Genomic DNA, 15723 nt, shown 5'->3' with positions numbered 1-15723 from the left:
GGGGTTCATTTTGGGTCAAAAATCGCTAGGACGCTCTGTTCGGCGGGAAAATTGGGTCTAATTAATCAATTTTCCAGCAATTTCGGTTATTTTGACCCAATTTTTCCGCCAAACGGACCGTCCTAGCGATTTTTGACCCAAAATGAACCCCCCCTAAATCGACCCTTCTGACCTCAGGAAGCAAGTCAGATCGGAGAAAAAGACGGTCGAAATGGGCGAAAGTGACATACGTGGGAATTTACAGGCAAATCATGACAGAATTGTTAAATATCATGCGTTAACTTTGCAGAAACTAGTATTTATCATAGAGTGAGGTTGTCCACAAATTTATTTTAGGCTAAGGGGGTCCCCTTTCGACTTTTTAAGCCTAAGGACATGCCTGGGAGTGGCCGGAAGCGTGCAAACAAATTGCCTACCCACAAGGCGTTTTTAACCATTTTTCCGATTTTCAATGCCGTTGTGGGGGCTGAAGATATTATCCGATCGGGGTGATATTTAAAACCGTTCATATTGACCCCTGAGAGAACACTTTGCCACCCGAGCCGATATCAATTTCAGAAAAAAGTGTTTTTCGCGGCACCCTAGTCTGCACCTGTCCTTGACTCTGGCTGGGCTCTCCCTCTGTGGCCGTCCCGTGTAGCCTGGCCGTCTACAGTGCCTCCGTCGCTGGCCGCTTCGTCGCTACCTCGGCCGGAGCGCTGCCTGCTACCGGCTGGAGGGGGCGGGGGGAGGGGAGGGAGGGGAGGGAACGCCATGAGGTGAGGGGAGGTGGGGGAAGGGGGTCGTGGTCCATCAGACCCATTCGCTCACCTGTGTTTGGACAGTGCTGTAGAGCTTCATGTGCCATGGCCCCATCGTTGGACGAGATCGTCTCAGCCATCCTCGTGTGGCTAGAAAGTCACTCCCTTCCTGGTGCAGGTGAGTTTTGCTCTCCGTCCTCCCCTTTTCCCGAGCCCCAGTCCACTGACCTACTTTGTTGAGTTTCTAGGCCTGGGGCCCTTGCTTAATTCCGGCCTCCGTCCCTGGGCGTTGGGGCATTATTATGCCTCGGTGAACGCTACAGGCAAGCCCCATCCGTTCCTCTTGCTCCTGGACGGCGACGCCGACTGGACTTCATCCCTCATGTTCTGGCTAACCTCCAATTTTGGCCTACTTAGTGAGTATACCATCCACTACCTTTATACCCCTACCCCCACCCTGTTGCTATAGTTTACCTGTCTTGTAGGTACCCTGACTGTCGACGACGTGCTTTTCAACTGGAGCACGGGCCGTATCGCCGAACTCCGAGCGGACTCCAGTGCAATCCAGGGTGCTGGCCCTGTCGGAGGCCCCGTCGCCGGCCCTTCCCGTGGCCCCGGGGCGTCGTCCGCCGCCGGTCTCCGGGTGGAGCTCAGCCCCGTCTCCCCTTGCTCCCCTCCCCCCTTCCCCACCTCCCCTCATACCCCCCTCGACCCTTGTGCCCCTCCCTACTGGGAGGGTGTTACTCACGAGGACTGTGATGTTTTTGATCCGTCAGACCCTTGTTTCTGTTTCGATGTGGTTGAGGATGATGGGGGAGCCGCCGAATTAGCCGCCGCTTGGTTGGAGTGGATGCAGGAGGCTTACGAGCTTTATTGTGAGGAGCAGTTGACCCTATCCGACGAGCTACATGGGCCCCAGCCCCAATAAATCATACCTTCTTCTTGTACGTCTTCATGCTTTCTTCCTCCCTTCTTGGTTCTGCTCATGTAACAGATAGACACTTATTAGACCTGCTCACACCTGGCTTAGCTATTCGACACGCATTACGCGTTTGGCGCTTGGCTAGGAGGTAGGCACTTATTTACTAGAAAGCCAGGCATAAAGCAGCAAGCATCACACACATGCCACCCCCGTCCCCAGGAAAGAGCGCTTGGAGCTGCCGCCACGATAGTTCAGACCTAAGCTGTCCTCCCTACCGCCTTTCCCAACAAAGCTTTTCAAGCTGTGATGTATATAAAACTTGAATATATTATAGATTTTTGTTAAATTTTAGTTAAATATCTCCCATGGGATCTCAACCTCTATTTCAATCTTCAGTTCAAGCTACTGCTGATTGCGCTTTATGTGGGGTGAAAGGCGGTCTTTGAGTCATGAAGTTTTCGGTGCATGAGGGATGTTACGATGTGAAGCCAAAGAACTGTATTTCAAAATTTTCTATGGGGACTTAAACTCCATCTCAAACTTTGGCCTGCTTACATGGGGCGGTGAGAAAAAAAAGTTGTGACAAATGACTTCTTTGGTGAATACAAACCAAAAATTATAAAACCCCGTCCTAAACTAGGAAAACAAAGTGAAAATACTGTTAATCCCACATTCAAACTTAGAAAAATTAATAAGTATAATCAAAGTACAGAAAACAAATTATTTTATCTTTATGAAATGTCAACTTGCAAATGGGAACTTAGGCTCAGCCTTAAGTTTAGACTTTACCTAGTATAAGACAATGTTCGCTAAAGGTTAGGGGTACGGACTTATGAAAGTACTGGCAAAAGTATATCCACACGAATTCGAGACATAAAAAAATAACCTACCCTTTTGAAAAGATGTTAGAAGTTAAGGGTAATAACTTTAACTCTTGTGATAACGTTATGATGCCCTTATGAGGTAAGTTAAGGATCCCTGACTCCACAGACAACCGGCACTTCGAGCTATGCGAAATGACAACCTTTCAAACGGCCGAGGATCTAACAATACAATACAAGACAGACCTTACCTGCAGTACAGCGGGGCGAGTTGCAAATCTCATGAACATTAGGACATGAAAGGGAGATCCGATCTTTTCCCGTCACGCGGCCTTAATGGGGATAGGGCCCCAACGGCTTCGTGCGTGTTGATGCATGTCGGGTCAGGCACCGGCTCATGAATTCCGTGTACCCTGATGGCTATCGGATTGCTGTTCATTGTCGTTCTCTGCGGGAGAGGGCTTTTCCACGCCACTCAATGAAGCCTCTCCATGTTGCAACTGTCAGCGCACTGGTCGCCGGACCGGCCAATGTAGAGCTCCAGCGATGATCCGGCACCATGTGGTCGGGCACCAAGTAAGTGATGAAGACGATAGATTCAGAGGCGTCTTATACGTCGAGCTCAAAATTCAGGGCAAGGTTAAGATTCGTAAGGGAAGGCAAGGCTTCACATGATGGTTTTTGTTAGAATGACTACAAAACACATAAATCCATTATTTTTTTATGTGAAGAAAATGTTTCGTCGTCTTCAAATGAAAGTTTTAGTTTATCTCAACTGGTGTCACAGTTGTTCCAACTCGACAGGACCTTTGTCGCAACACATCGAACTCTACGCTATGTGACAGCCTTAAACCATGCAAGGGAATGTAGAGCCATTCCATGGATGTGTACTTGTCTATCACACTCCTATTGATGAGTACTTTTGAGGTACCCTTCTAAAGATGTGTACTAAACACAGATATGGACTTCTAGTGCAGTAAGGGAGGGTGGGGCACCATGACCACTGGGGCACCATGACCACCCCCCTCGCTCTCGGGAACTACTTTGCCGACGGCAACCGGTCGACCGGACTTTCGAGCGAGGGGTGAATCACTGGTGTACTCATGTGTACAAATTTTCCCGTACTCAGTGTACTCACAAGTTTTAATAGGGCGAAATTCACCAGGTTTACGACCAATTTGGCGTTGAGTGCCATTTAAAACGCTAAATAAAACCTTAAAATGTTTACAAATGTGAAATTTATAAGAAAAGCAAGGTGTACTCACCCGTACTCATGTACTCATGTGTACACCAGAACGCAGAGTGATTCACCCCTTGCTTTCGAGAGAATAGAATTCTAACTATTTTCAGCCAGAGCCCTACCTTCTAGCTTCAAGGGTACGACCATAGCACCTCGCCAAAATTTTTGTTACAGCGTTTTGTCTAAATTGGGCGTTTTTCAAATCTCAGATATTTTCTCTCACTCACATTTGAGGAGATAAGTTCGATGTCTTAGGTTTTTCTCAAAATGTCGGCTCTCCGGCAAAATATCCAACATCACATTTTATTCTTAGTAGCTTTTTGCTTGCTCGGGGAGCCTTAGAGTCGTAAACTGCATAGTGGGGAGCGATGGCCACTTTTTAGTGGGGCACCATGACCATACATGTTTGAGTGTTTTTTTTTTCTCATATTTTGGCCTGATAATGATTTTTTTTTAGTCGAAAATTTGCTGTTTGCTTCTGAAATTGTATAAAGGTTGAATAATTGCTGCAGAATTGATAGTTTTATCACAAATCGTAAATCAGCAGGATGATGAAGACTGGTTCTGAAACTGAGACTTGTAATGGTAATTTCTCTTGCTCTAAATGAGCTCCAAACCGCAAAAGTTGGCCGCGAAGGCGATCCGTGGCTACTTTGCACCAAGATGGCTCTGGCATTATGAGAAACAGCATTTAATTCACTTGTTTGCAGTGTAGTAACCGCGATAATTTTCTTAAAATTTACCAAATTGAAATCTGCATACGAATTTGGATTCGTCTTAGCAAGACAAACATAAAATGTTAACACATGTCATAGCTTTGGATGTGAAATTGGAAAGCCTTAGAGCGTTAACTGTTTTAAACCGTCCATTTTAAGGCATCTCAGAACGTTTGATACTTCGAAGGTTTTTACAGTGTTTTTTAGTTAAGTTGTCTGGCCTGATGGTAAGGACAGCGATATAAACAATTTCAATGAGAATACTGGTAGAAAGTACACTTTTTTGGGCCAAAAAATTACTATGGTCATGGTGCCCCACGGGGTTGTCATGGTACCCCATAGGTGGGGCGCCATGACCACTTTGCCTTTTATTTTCCAAAGTGTTCTGTGAGCCTGCCGTGCATTGTAGACAAGTTCCAATGGGTGGAAGAGGTCCTTGGAGGTACAATGAATCCCCTCATGCTGGAAACTTTACTTTTCGAACCACACGATGGAGTAGAGGGAGGCACAAAATAAGTGGTCATGGTTCCCCACCCTCCCTTACAGCGTTGGTTTCTTGAAGTGTGCATTGAATGCATACGCGTTTTCAGTGATTTTCGACTCGAAATGCAGGTTCTTTGAGCAATAATACCAACCCTTTTCCGTCAGATTCATGCAAGAGGCTCAGTGTTCCTGCTTCCTTTCATCTTGCTTTGGACAATCGGACCGCTGCTGGCCTTAGGCAATGTTCGGAGCAAGAATATCAACAATTTTGCTGTAGGTAAGGGTGAGTGGGGCACCTTGAAAGTAGGGTGTAATGGAGACGCAATCGACTATCGTTCACTGCCGAACGCAGCTCGCTCGAGCCGGTTTGCTGTAAAACTGTTTGCGAAGCATTTCCTTGAACTTCATGGCTTGTTTTGTTGCTTCATGCATACGCGGTGGCAATGCAACAAAGTGACAAAAGTTCGAAATATCTGTTGTTCTTTTTTTTTAGGAAACGAACAAACACTTTCAAAATGTAGCCCAAGTTTTAATCCTCAATCACAGCATAAAAAATTACTAATTTTTTCTAGACTTGATAGGCGAGACAAGCAAAAATGTAAACACAAGTTATAGAATTAGACTCGAAATAAACAAGTTATTGGGCATTTACGTGAAAAGGGGAAGAAAAGTACAAAAATGCTGTACCCACTTATTTCTGAGAAAAGGCTTTTTGGACCTTCTGTGATGAGTCAATGTAGAATCAGAACCAATTTACCGATTTTGACGAAACTTGAACCAATGGCAGGCAAGTGAAAGCTCTTCACTTTAGGGGTAAACCTGTATTGAGCCAAGATTGGTAGTCTCCTGGTTCGAAATCGCAATTCTTTTCGGTGTACTTTTCTTTCCCGGTGGTGTCCTTTCCTTACCCTTTTCGAGGAGTTCCGAAATGACGTACATTTTGGCATGTTGTACGTAATGTAGGGAACTATAATCGATGAACAGTGATTTATTTCATTAGGAAGGCATTGGATTTCAAGTTCACGAGAGCAGAATAGTTGAATCCTCTTTTGGAACTTCTGTACAGTGCAAAGTACGCGTATTGTACTTTTCTTCCCCAACCTACCCCTACCATTTTGGGAATACAGACCTAACTTTTTTTCCCATTCACCGTGACTCTTGCAACCTGTTTCCAATCATATGTGACACCGGTATGATCAGGGGGCGGCAACGGCCTAGGAAGCGCGTGAAGCCATGCGCGAGGGAGGTGCAGGGGTTACTTATTTTGCTTCGATTGGAAGATCTAGCTCGTTGATTGCAAAACGCTTTGCGCAGATCAAAAGAGCACAAAGTTTAAGGTGCATTAGGCCTAGTAGGCTGTCCGATACTTCCAATCAAACCGAACACAAGGCGGAATCATTTACATCGACATGGCGCATTCGAGTTTTTCCTGAATTTTATGATTTCTCGTGTTTTTCGGTGTTTTCACATCACCTTAATGTACAGTCAGGGGGGAGTTTCGAGAAGAGCAATTAGCCTAATGCACCAAATTTAAAGCCCTTTCCATCGGTGCAAAGCGTTTTGAAAAACACTGTCTAGTTTTCATGATTTCGAACAAGGCAACGGCCTAGGGAGAGCGTTAAGCGATGCTCGCGCCGTCAGTGCAGGCGATGCTCGCGCCGTCAGTGCAGAAGTTGCGTACTTGTTCGAGATCATGAAAACTAGACAGTGTTTTTCAAAACGCTTTGCACCGATGGAAAGGGCTTTAAATTTAGGGTGCATAAGGCTAATTGCTCTTCTCGAAACTCCCCCCTGACTTTATATTAAGGTGATGTGAAAACACCGGAAAACACGAGAAATCGTCAAATTCAGGAAAAACTCGAATGCGCCATGTTGATGTAAATGATTCCGCGCTTGTGTTCGGTTTAATTGGAAGTATCGGGCAGCCTACTAGGCCCAATATGCACCTTAAATTTTGTGCTCTTTTGATCTACGCAAAGCGTTTTGCAATCAGCGAGCTAGATCTTCCAATCGAAGCAAAATAAGTAACCCAAGCCCCAGCACCTCCCTCGCGCATGGCTTCACGCGCTTCCTACACGGTAAAAAAAATGTCCTGTCAATGCCGTTAGTTTATTACCAGTTTTCACTGTAGGATAATTCACAGCGTTTCCTGTGATCTGCTCACGTGATTCACTGTGATCTTGTTCCCGGTGTTCACTGTGATCTGGTCTGCAGTAAACACTGTCAGTTTGACGCCGCCAAGCACCGAAGTGTTGGGGTGTCCGCAGTGTTCGGTGTTTTTCGTGAAGAAACGTAACGATGTTGATCGTAAAACTTATATATATTTTCGCAAACTCTTACAAGAACTCTTACTCATACGCTAGCAAACCACAACTGCACTCTCTGACTCTCCGTCTCCGACCGTCCCCGCAGTGCCCCGGAGCACCGCGCTCCAGCCCTTCGACTCTGGCTGATAACACAGTGCTACCACGACACCGCGCGCAAACTCCCTTACGCTAACCATCGGTGCCGGCCTCAGTGAAGGGATTTTCGCTGCTCGCTGCCTCCAGCGCGAGGCAGCCCTTCGTTCAAAGTCTGTGCGTGACGCATGCCCTGCCGCGCGGAGAGCCGTCCGCGTCCGCGTGACCGAGCATAGGTCACTCTGGGATCCCTTCACTAAAGTCAACATAGCCCGGACGCCCGGGTGATTCCGTGCGTAGAGGGTCATTTTGGATGTACCAAATTTTTTTTAAAAAAGTTCAACTTTAGGGGCTAAATTTGGTGTAGATGGCATACTTAGTACCCCACAGTATCCCTCTGAGCGTGGCAGCGCTACAAGTCGACTTTTAATTTCATCCCCCATGAAATACGGCGGAATTTACAGAAATAATGACGGAATTTACAGATTGCGGAATTTACAAAGCGAAGTGTTTAGTCTCCTGACCAGCTGGGTTACAAGATAGGTAAAAACTGTTGACGGTGTCATTTTGAGCACCCAAAATAGCGTTTTTCGGCGGAGGTTGTGGGAACTTTCTCCCTCAGATGGAGGAGCTACGGCCCGAAACGGAATTTACATCTATTTTTACACCCTTACTGTTTTTGGCCCGCCCTTCTATTCAAAAAATAGGGGGAGGGCCTATGCATTTGCCTTTGTGTCTGTGTGTTTGTTGTTGTTGTTGGCGTCTGTGTACAAGGAAGGAGTTGAGCTAGAGTAACCAGATTTGGAGGGTACTTCAGGAGTACCGTCCAAACAAATAATCCGGTGGTGCAAATCCCGTCCGGGTCGCACAAGGGCTGCTGCAGGTGCATCATGGTTTACATGAGCGGGAGGGGGATTTCCGCCATTATTGGTGCTAGCAGGGCACATAGGGGTATTTTTGGAATCGGGGCAACGAGACAGGATGAATGGACCTGGTCCCGACCCCATCGGCCGCTTTTACAAGTTGGCCAGATCAGGATCTTCAAAAAAGGGGGTCGACCGACTAAAAAAAATTATTGCAGATTTCGATTGGTCTCAGCAAGACCTTTTCAACGAGGGGTCGGAAAGGGGGTCCAGGAGCCCGACTTCGTCTATTAGTCACATCAGGATCTTGAAAAAAGGGGGTCGACCGACTGAAAATTTTTACTTAAGTTTTGGATAGGTCTTGGCAAGACCTCTTCAACGAGGGGTCGGAAGGGGGGTCCAGGAGCCCGCCTTCATGAGTTATGGGAAAAAGTGCGACGGACTCGTTTTGCGCTCCTGCTGTGCCTCTATTGCAAGGAGTTGCAGTAGCATGGCAAATATGGGTATTTTCGGAATGAGGGCGAAGAGACAAATGAAACGGGCATATTCTAAGGACAGTTGGAGTAAAAAGTGTAAGGACCATTGCATATTGTGAATAGAAGGGAGGGCCTAAGTCACGATGGTACATCGATAACTTTGCTTTACCCGCTCACGGTGTGTGTGATGCGAGCGGGCCGAAGGCCCGGGCCTTCGACTGGCCAAGTTGGGTCTGATGCGAGGGCCGAAGGCCCGAGAAAAGGCCGCCGGCAGGCCAAGCTGGGCCGGCCCCCTGTCGAACCGAGTTGCCGGCGCAGCGAAGCGGAGCTGGCAACTCGGTTCGACGGAAGGGCGGGCCCTAGCTTGTTAACAATTCTGACGGCCTGGAAGCGTCGTTTGACCGCCCCAGGTCCCGCGGGCACGGGCTTCTGGCAGCGTTTGTTATGTTCTTTCGATCCCAAGTGGTCGCGAGGTTCTTAAACGAAAAGGAACCCCAGTAGACCGTCAGTTGTGAAAGCAGCATAGGTCACCTGGTCACACGGTGGACATTTTCCCATAGGCTGTTTCGGGTTCAACAAGTGATGATACAAAGGTCACCTTCCGTAATTTTGTGAAGAATAAGTCAGGGAAGAGAGTGAAATAGCCAGGTTTCTTTTGATGTGGCTCAGTCATATACTACAGCATGGCAATGTTGTCTTATAGTTGTTGGTGACCATGACGGAACTTACAAAACGACACTTTAGCAGCTTACAAAACCTAGAAAAACAAAAGTAAGATTGACTTATCCACATGAGGACATGGTCTTCATTTAGTAAAACAAATTTGAATTGCCCTAGCTACCAAATCACCCTCAGTTCAGGCGCAAGGCCCCGGTGACCTGAAATGACCCCCTACGCACGGAATCACCCGCCCGCCGGAAAACATTGCGAAACGACAAACGAGTCGTGGCGTCGTCCAGACCAACCGATGCCTTATCTAACTTAGCCGAAATAGAAATAACCGCGCTGGCGGTGCTCATTCCGCCAACAGAAGTACTGCAAATCAGGCTCCAATTCACGGCGTTTACTGTGGCCAGATCACAGTGAACACTGACCGAGATCACAGTGAACGCCGTGAACTAGTTCACAGCAAACGCTGTGAATTGCATAACAGCAAACATTGGTAATAAATTAACGGCATTGCCAGGACATTTTTTGTACACTGTACGCCATTGCCGCCCCCTGATTTCACGGCAGAGGGTCCGAAACTAAGATCCACTGTGTTCAGGGCCCGTACATCGCTTTCGGCCACAAATTCGACCCATGCCCGTCGGACGGAACCATAGAAGTGCTCATCCGTGCCAGCCACTTCAACCCAGCCAGGCCCTACGATCTGCAGACTATTTCGGGGAACTTGTCCTCGAAAGAAGACATGAAGGACAATTATTGGGTAAACTAAAAAGTCTCTTTCAAAGGGTCTGCTTAGCTTATTTTTGGCTGAGCGATAGCGAAGCCCGTTACTCTAGTGCGGTTGAAAAGTTTGGTCTGTCTGTCTCTCTGTGTGTATGTGAGTGAGTGTGTGTGTGTGTGTGTGTGCACTACTTCTCCTTAACGGCTCGGCCGATCTGGCTGCGATTTTGCAGGCTTATTTGTTATGTTCTTGGCTGGGCACACGCGATATTTCACTATCCTTGCTCACGTGGTTCAGTTTTTATAGCCGAAAAACAGCAAAAACGGCAAAAAATCGAGTTTTCTGCTGGCAGATCACTTCTGTCTTGAAGGAAGGGGGGGTCTGGAGGGCGGAGCCTCCCAGCCTGGACAAGTTAAAAAGTTAGAAGGGTCAAGATTGTGCTATCTGTAGATGAAGCAACTCTATCTAGAATGAAGGGGGGTCTGAGGGGCTCCGCCCCCAGAAGTCGATGGACGAGCCATTGTCTGCCGAAGGCAGACCAGCGCCGCAGGCCAAGGTAGGTACGCCAGGCGTGGATTGGAGGAACAAGCCGCGAGACATCGCGAAGCCTGTTACGACAAGACACGGTCTGGCGTAAACCTATCTTGTTGTACTTGCGCCGATGGTCCTCCAAGCAATGGCAAATGAGTGATAGGCACCATTAAGTTACCTTCTAAAAAGGAAACTCAAATTAAAAATACAAATCTTTGAGAGGAGCTGACACTCTACATTCACACCGGCGTTAGGACTGGCGGGATTCGCTGAACATAAGTTACAGCACACATCAGGTCAAATTGATTATTTATTAGTAATTTTATAGTAATTTTACTAGTAATTTACGATGCTACTGCTCAACATCGCTTGTGAAGAACAACTAACTTCAGTGGGTCAAAACCTCGGGCAAAACGAAGCAAAATGGACGATATTCACAGATAAAGCGTTGATGTACATCTCGTTACGGTTGAAGGCCATACGCCCTTTTTGAAACTTACAACCACGCTTTAAAGCATTCATACATCGGAGATGGTCACTGGAAGACGTTGTCCTTGATATTATATTACTGTTCTCCGTTTTTTTGGCACGTCTATCGTGCCATACGTGTAGAACAGTGCAGCCTCTTCTTTTATTTGCCCGTGAATCTTTCTGGGTTTTTCACTGTGCAAACCCTGCCTTGCATTGACGAATGAATGTTTATTACGTTTCAGTCTCGCGTCGAAATGGCCGTACGATCAAATAACCAATGGAAAGACAACGCCTTTATCTTCAATTTCCCCAGACTGGGATGCACTGCGATCCGTGAACAAGTTCCAGACTTATTTCGCATCATTGCTAAGCACAGCGGAGCACCGACAGACAAAGCGGCTCCCTGCGTCATACCAGCGGTACATGAGTGCGGTAGTTTATTGGCAAAGCGTTGGCGAAGCCCGAGGGGTGAATCACGTGTGTATTACTCGTGTATACATTAGTCCGTACTCAGTGTACACGGTTAAAAAAGCGCATATCACTGGTTTTTGGCGCCACTTGGAGTAGATTGTCACCTCAAATGGCTCTAAGGGCCAAAAACGTTTCAAAATGTTAAAATTATGAGTATTATAACGTGAACTCACCTGTACTCATGTATCAGAACCGAGGGGAATCACTAGTGTACTCATGTGTACAAATTTGCCCGTACTCAGTGTACTCACAAGTTTTAAAAAGGTGAAATTCTCGAGTTTTTCGACTGATTTAACGTCGACTGCCGTTAAAAACGCTAAATAAAGCCTTAAAACGTTTCAAATTGTGAAATTTATGAGTAAAGCAAGGTGTACTCACCCGTACTCATGTACTCATGTGTACACCAGAACGCCGAGTGATTCACCCCTCGATCAGAACGCACAGTGATTACCCTCTCGGCCAAGCCTCTATTAAAAGGCTTCCACTCGAGTACATGGGGGTCAAAGCACTTTCCCAGCTCATTGGCTCAGCAACAGCGAAGCTACTTCAAGAGGGGACAAAAAGTAACATCGCCTGTAAGTCCGTATGCGGAGACTTCTCCTAAACGGCTTGTCCAATCTGGATCAGATTTTGAAGGATTATGACACTATCCTCAGGTCATGGACTTATCCTTCATTCGGCATACGCAGCAGTGCTGAGCTCAGCATATGTAAGCCAAAATCGAGGGGTCATATTCAAAAGATCTAATCTGGGCGCTACTATTCAAAGAATCTTACCTGCAAAGCAAGCGAATTTCACCAAGTTTCATCATTTGAGGCAGCTACAAATCAAAATAATTTGGGATTGTAGTCACACAAATTTGAAGATGAAAGACCGAAGGAATTAATTAAGTGCCTCCACTCTTGACACTCTTACATTGCACAGATTTCTGTAAATTATCATAAATCTCCTTTTTCTTGCACCGATCTTCCGCACACCTGACTCGACCGTCCGCCATCTTTACATCTGCAACTGGTGAAACTTTTTCTGCTGTTTCAGGCGACAATCCGTTATCATCTCCATTCAAAACTTTGACTCGAGATTTAATATCCCTGGAATCGCTTCTAGATTCAGCCTGCTGTAGATGAAGAACTTTCTCAATTTCCAAAAGTTTTATTTCAAGGGCACTAGTTTTGTGTTTCTCTACTGCAAGGGCAGATGCTAATTCAGCGTTATTAGTTCGAAGATCTTGAATATCTGACTTGTGCAGGACGAGCACGCGGAGCAGACAGAGCCGTAGCAGAATGCACTTTATCCACTTGTGAAGATTAAAGATTAAAACGATTCATCCTATAGACAGCTTCAGGAACTGATGTAAAACTTGGTATGAGAACGTAAGTCATGAAAAGTTGAATTTTTCAGCTGTTTTTAGAAAATGTCCTTTGGCTGAAATGACAAATGGACCGAGATAAAAAGCTGAATTTAGGCGTGTGGGGAGCCAAGGATATATCCAGAACCTACGCAATCTCAACGACATCGGCCGAGCCGTTCAGGAGTGCTGACAGACATAATACAGACAGGCAAAATTTTCTAACGGGCTTCGCTATCACTCAGTCAGTAACTGGAAAGTAAACCAGATATAAATGTTTGATAATAAAATTAGCACTTTTTTTCTGATCAACTTACACTCTTAGTTCTATTTGTCACTTTTGCAGGGGGTTTACGTGTTGAAGAATGAATCGGTGAGCTGGACGTTTCCCAACTTCCCAGTCATACCGTACGGGCGTTACCGGTTCCGAGTGACGTCACGCAGCATCACCAGTCGCACTACGCTTCTTTGCCTCGAAGTCGACTGCGAGGCAATTCCAAAACCGTAAACTGCTGTAGACCAATTAAAAAAAAAAAACAATAAAAAAAATGTTGAACTATTATGAACGTTTATGTTGCAATTGTATCCTATGGAATTCCACGACTTGTGGGATGCTCCGTCAGATTTTTGTGATTGGGTTTTGGGGCTCATGCTTCACAACCATGTAAGTTTTAGGTAGCCAGATGAGTCTTCCGGACTTTCTTCGGCTGCATGGTAAACAGCACATGTTTCCGGTAAATCTTTCCTGTTAATACCGAAAGAAAACATGTCTTTGAAATCCGGCTCCCTTGTCTTTTTCATTTTGACCATAAAAAGATGTGGCAACTTGGTCAGATTTTTGGAACAATATTTGGAATCCTGCGCGCAAGGATTAAAAGCCAAATATCGACCAAATCTAAATAGGTTGCGAAAATTCGAAACGTGCCACCATACTCGCAACCAAAGATAGTGAAGGGGTAAAAAGGCATGGAGACTCCAATGGTGATGTCCATTTCAATGTCAGGGTGACCATTAAGTAAAAATAAAAGGCTGAAAAACATGAACAAATTACAAATTTCACTTCCCCCCAGCAGAATTTTCGCAAGTAACGTAACTAGTTTGGGAGTCAGTGCGGGGTATCTTTAGAGGTAGAGCAATGGAACAAAGCTTAAAATCATCAGGAAACATAAATGAATAGTGACAGAAGCTTTTTTTTACTGTCTGGGATTATTTAAGCAAAAATACCCAAAATGTTTATGTTTCTTGAAACTTGAAAAATTAGACTCCCCCAAAATCTTCACACTGAGGAAACGTTGCAAACTATTTTGGGCCTTACAAAGAAAAGTAGTTTGTATAACAAAGTATTTTGAGCATACGCAAGCCCACAAAGAAAATACTTCGTAATTTACGAACTATTTCTTCGTATAACAAAGTATTTTAGTTTGTTATATGTATGCTCAAAATACTTCGTAAGGTTTTAAGATTGCAATCACTTTGTAGAATAGGTCATAAGGATCAAAACAAATTGGATCAAAACAAATTTTATCTAACCTTTCTAACTCTAAAGGTACCATGCTCTGCCTGATCTCTTCAATATCTCAATATTTTGAATTTCTTCCACTTCAAAGGGCTGTTGGCTGTTGTTTTGAGTATGATTAGATGCATATGACGAAATTAGAAAAGAAGTAGAAATCAGATTTTGTTTTTGGTGTTCCCATCCCCCTTCATGAGAACAAGAATCCTGTGGCGTCACGTTTCGTGCGCGCCGCCATGCATGTCGGCGTTGTTCTATGAATCCCGTGTATCGCGATGACTATCGTTTCGCTTTTCAATGTCGTTCCCTGTGAGAGGCTCTTCCATGGAAGCCAGTGAAGCACTCCCTGTCAGTGCAATTTGCACCCAACTGGCCAATACAGAGCTCCTGCGATGACCCAACACTATGTGGGTGGACACAAGGTGAATGTTATGGAATGTGGTTCAGAGCCAAACTATCGGTATAACGCAAAATATATCGTAATGCTGGGCTCAAAGACCCGTACACGCAAAATTACGGAGCGATGGGACTAGTTTGTAACTGCACTGTGAAAACCTTACTATTCTGGGCCTTAATCGGATTGTTATAACTAGGGGCACGCGCCGTTAAGTTTGGGGGTTTGGGCGGGTAGTGGAAGCGCGATGCGACTTGCCAGACATAATCTAATGCCAGCGTTTTGGCACGGCGGAACTCACTATTCACGAATGGTTTTTGATTTTGGGGTGTGCCACGCTTATTGTCAACTTTAAAGCGCATGGACGGGATTACCTCTCTTATGTGCCCTCTTCCCTCGCGGACAAGTTACAATGCGGACAAGTTGGAATGCCGCCGGTTTATCGTATTCGTTCATATAATGCTTCAAATCCGAGGGGTGAATAACTCATCGTCTTTGTGTACACATGAGTACATGAGCACAGATGAGTACACCTAAAAATACTCATAAATTGGGCTTTTTGTCAACGTTTTTACGCCTTTTTAGCGTTTTAAACTTGAATCCATACCGAATCCTGTATAAGTTTGGCTATGTTTGCTCTTTCAAAATTTGTGAGTACACTGAGTACGGGCTTATTTGTACACATGAGTACACTAGTGATTCACCCCTCGTTCAAATCGGACCCCCAAAATGATGCGCGTAGCGTCAATGATTGGTTTCTTCTAACAGAAATGAGATTCCAAACGCCAGGTGTATAGGTCCAGTGCGCTTGAACCCGTTTCCAACGCACCAGATAAAGCAATGTTGCTGCATCGCACGAGGACACCGCATTTTCGGGACACCCCATGCACAGTATAAAAACAATAGAGTATTCTAGTCGTCGCCGGTCGAAGAACAAGAAGAACA

General features: G+C 45.6%; 1 protein-coding gene across 1 annotated transcript; it reads left to right on the top strand.

The window, feature by feature from the left end:
• The first annotated feature begins 2945 nt into the window (after positions 1-2945).
• LOC117643504 lies at positions 2946-13394 on the top strand. Its single transcript, XM_034382433.1, has 5 exons — positions 2946-3059; positions 5088-5195; positions 9928-10089; positions 11295-11471; positions 13218-13394. The coding sequence occupies exons 1-5, from the start codon at positions 3030-3032 to the stop codon at positions 13377-13379; spliced, it is 639 nt and encodes a 212-aa protein (XP_034238324.1). The 5' UTR covers positions 2946-3029; the 3' UTR covers positions 13380-13394.
• Positions 13395-15723: the final 2329 nt, after the last annotated feature.

This window comes from Thrips palmi, unplaced genomic scaffold (genome assembly GCF_012932325.1).
Source record: "Thrips palmi isolate BJ-2018 unplaced genomic scaffold, TpBJ-2018v1 HiC_scaffold_17, whole genome shotgun sequence".
NCBI lineage: Eukaryota > Metazoa > Arthropoda > Insecta > Thysanoptera > Thripidae > Thrips > Thrips palmi.
Note: the sequence above shows the minus strand (reverse complement) of the source record. Positions and strands in the feature narration are given on the sequence as shown.

Excerpts from the sequence above, each read along its gene's own strand:
- LOC117643504 (XM_034382433.1), top strand. The coding sequence starts at position 3,030 with ATGATCCGGCACCATGTGGTCGGGCACCAA. Across the intron at positions 5,196-9,927 it reads AGAATATCAACAATTTTGCT|GGCCCGTACATCGCTTTCGG; the intron begins GTAGGTAAGGGT and ends CACTGTGTTCAG. Across the intron at positions 11,472-13,217 it reads CTCCCTGCGTCATACCAGCG|GGGGTTTACGTGTTGAAGAA; the intron begins GTACATGAGTGC and ends TCACTTTTGCAG.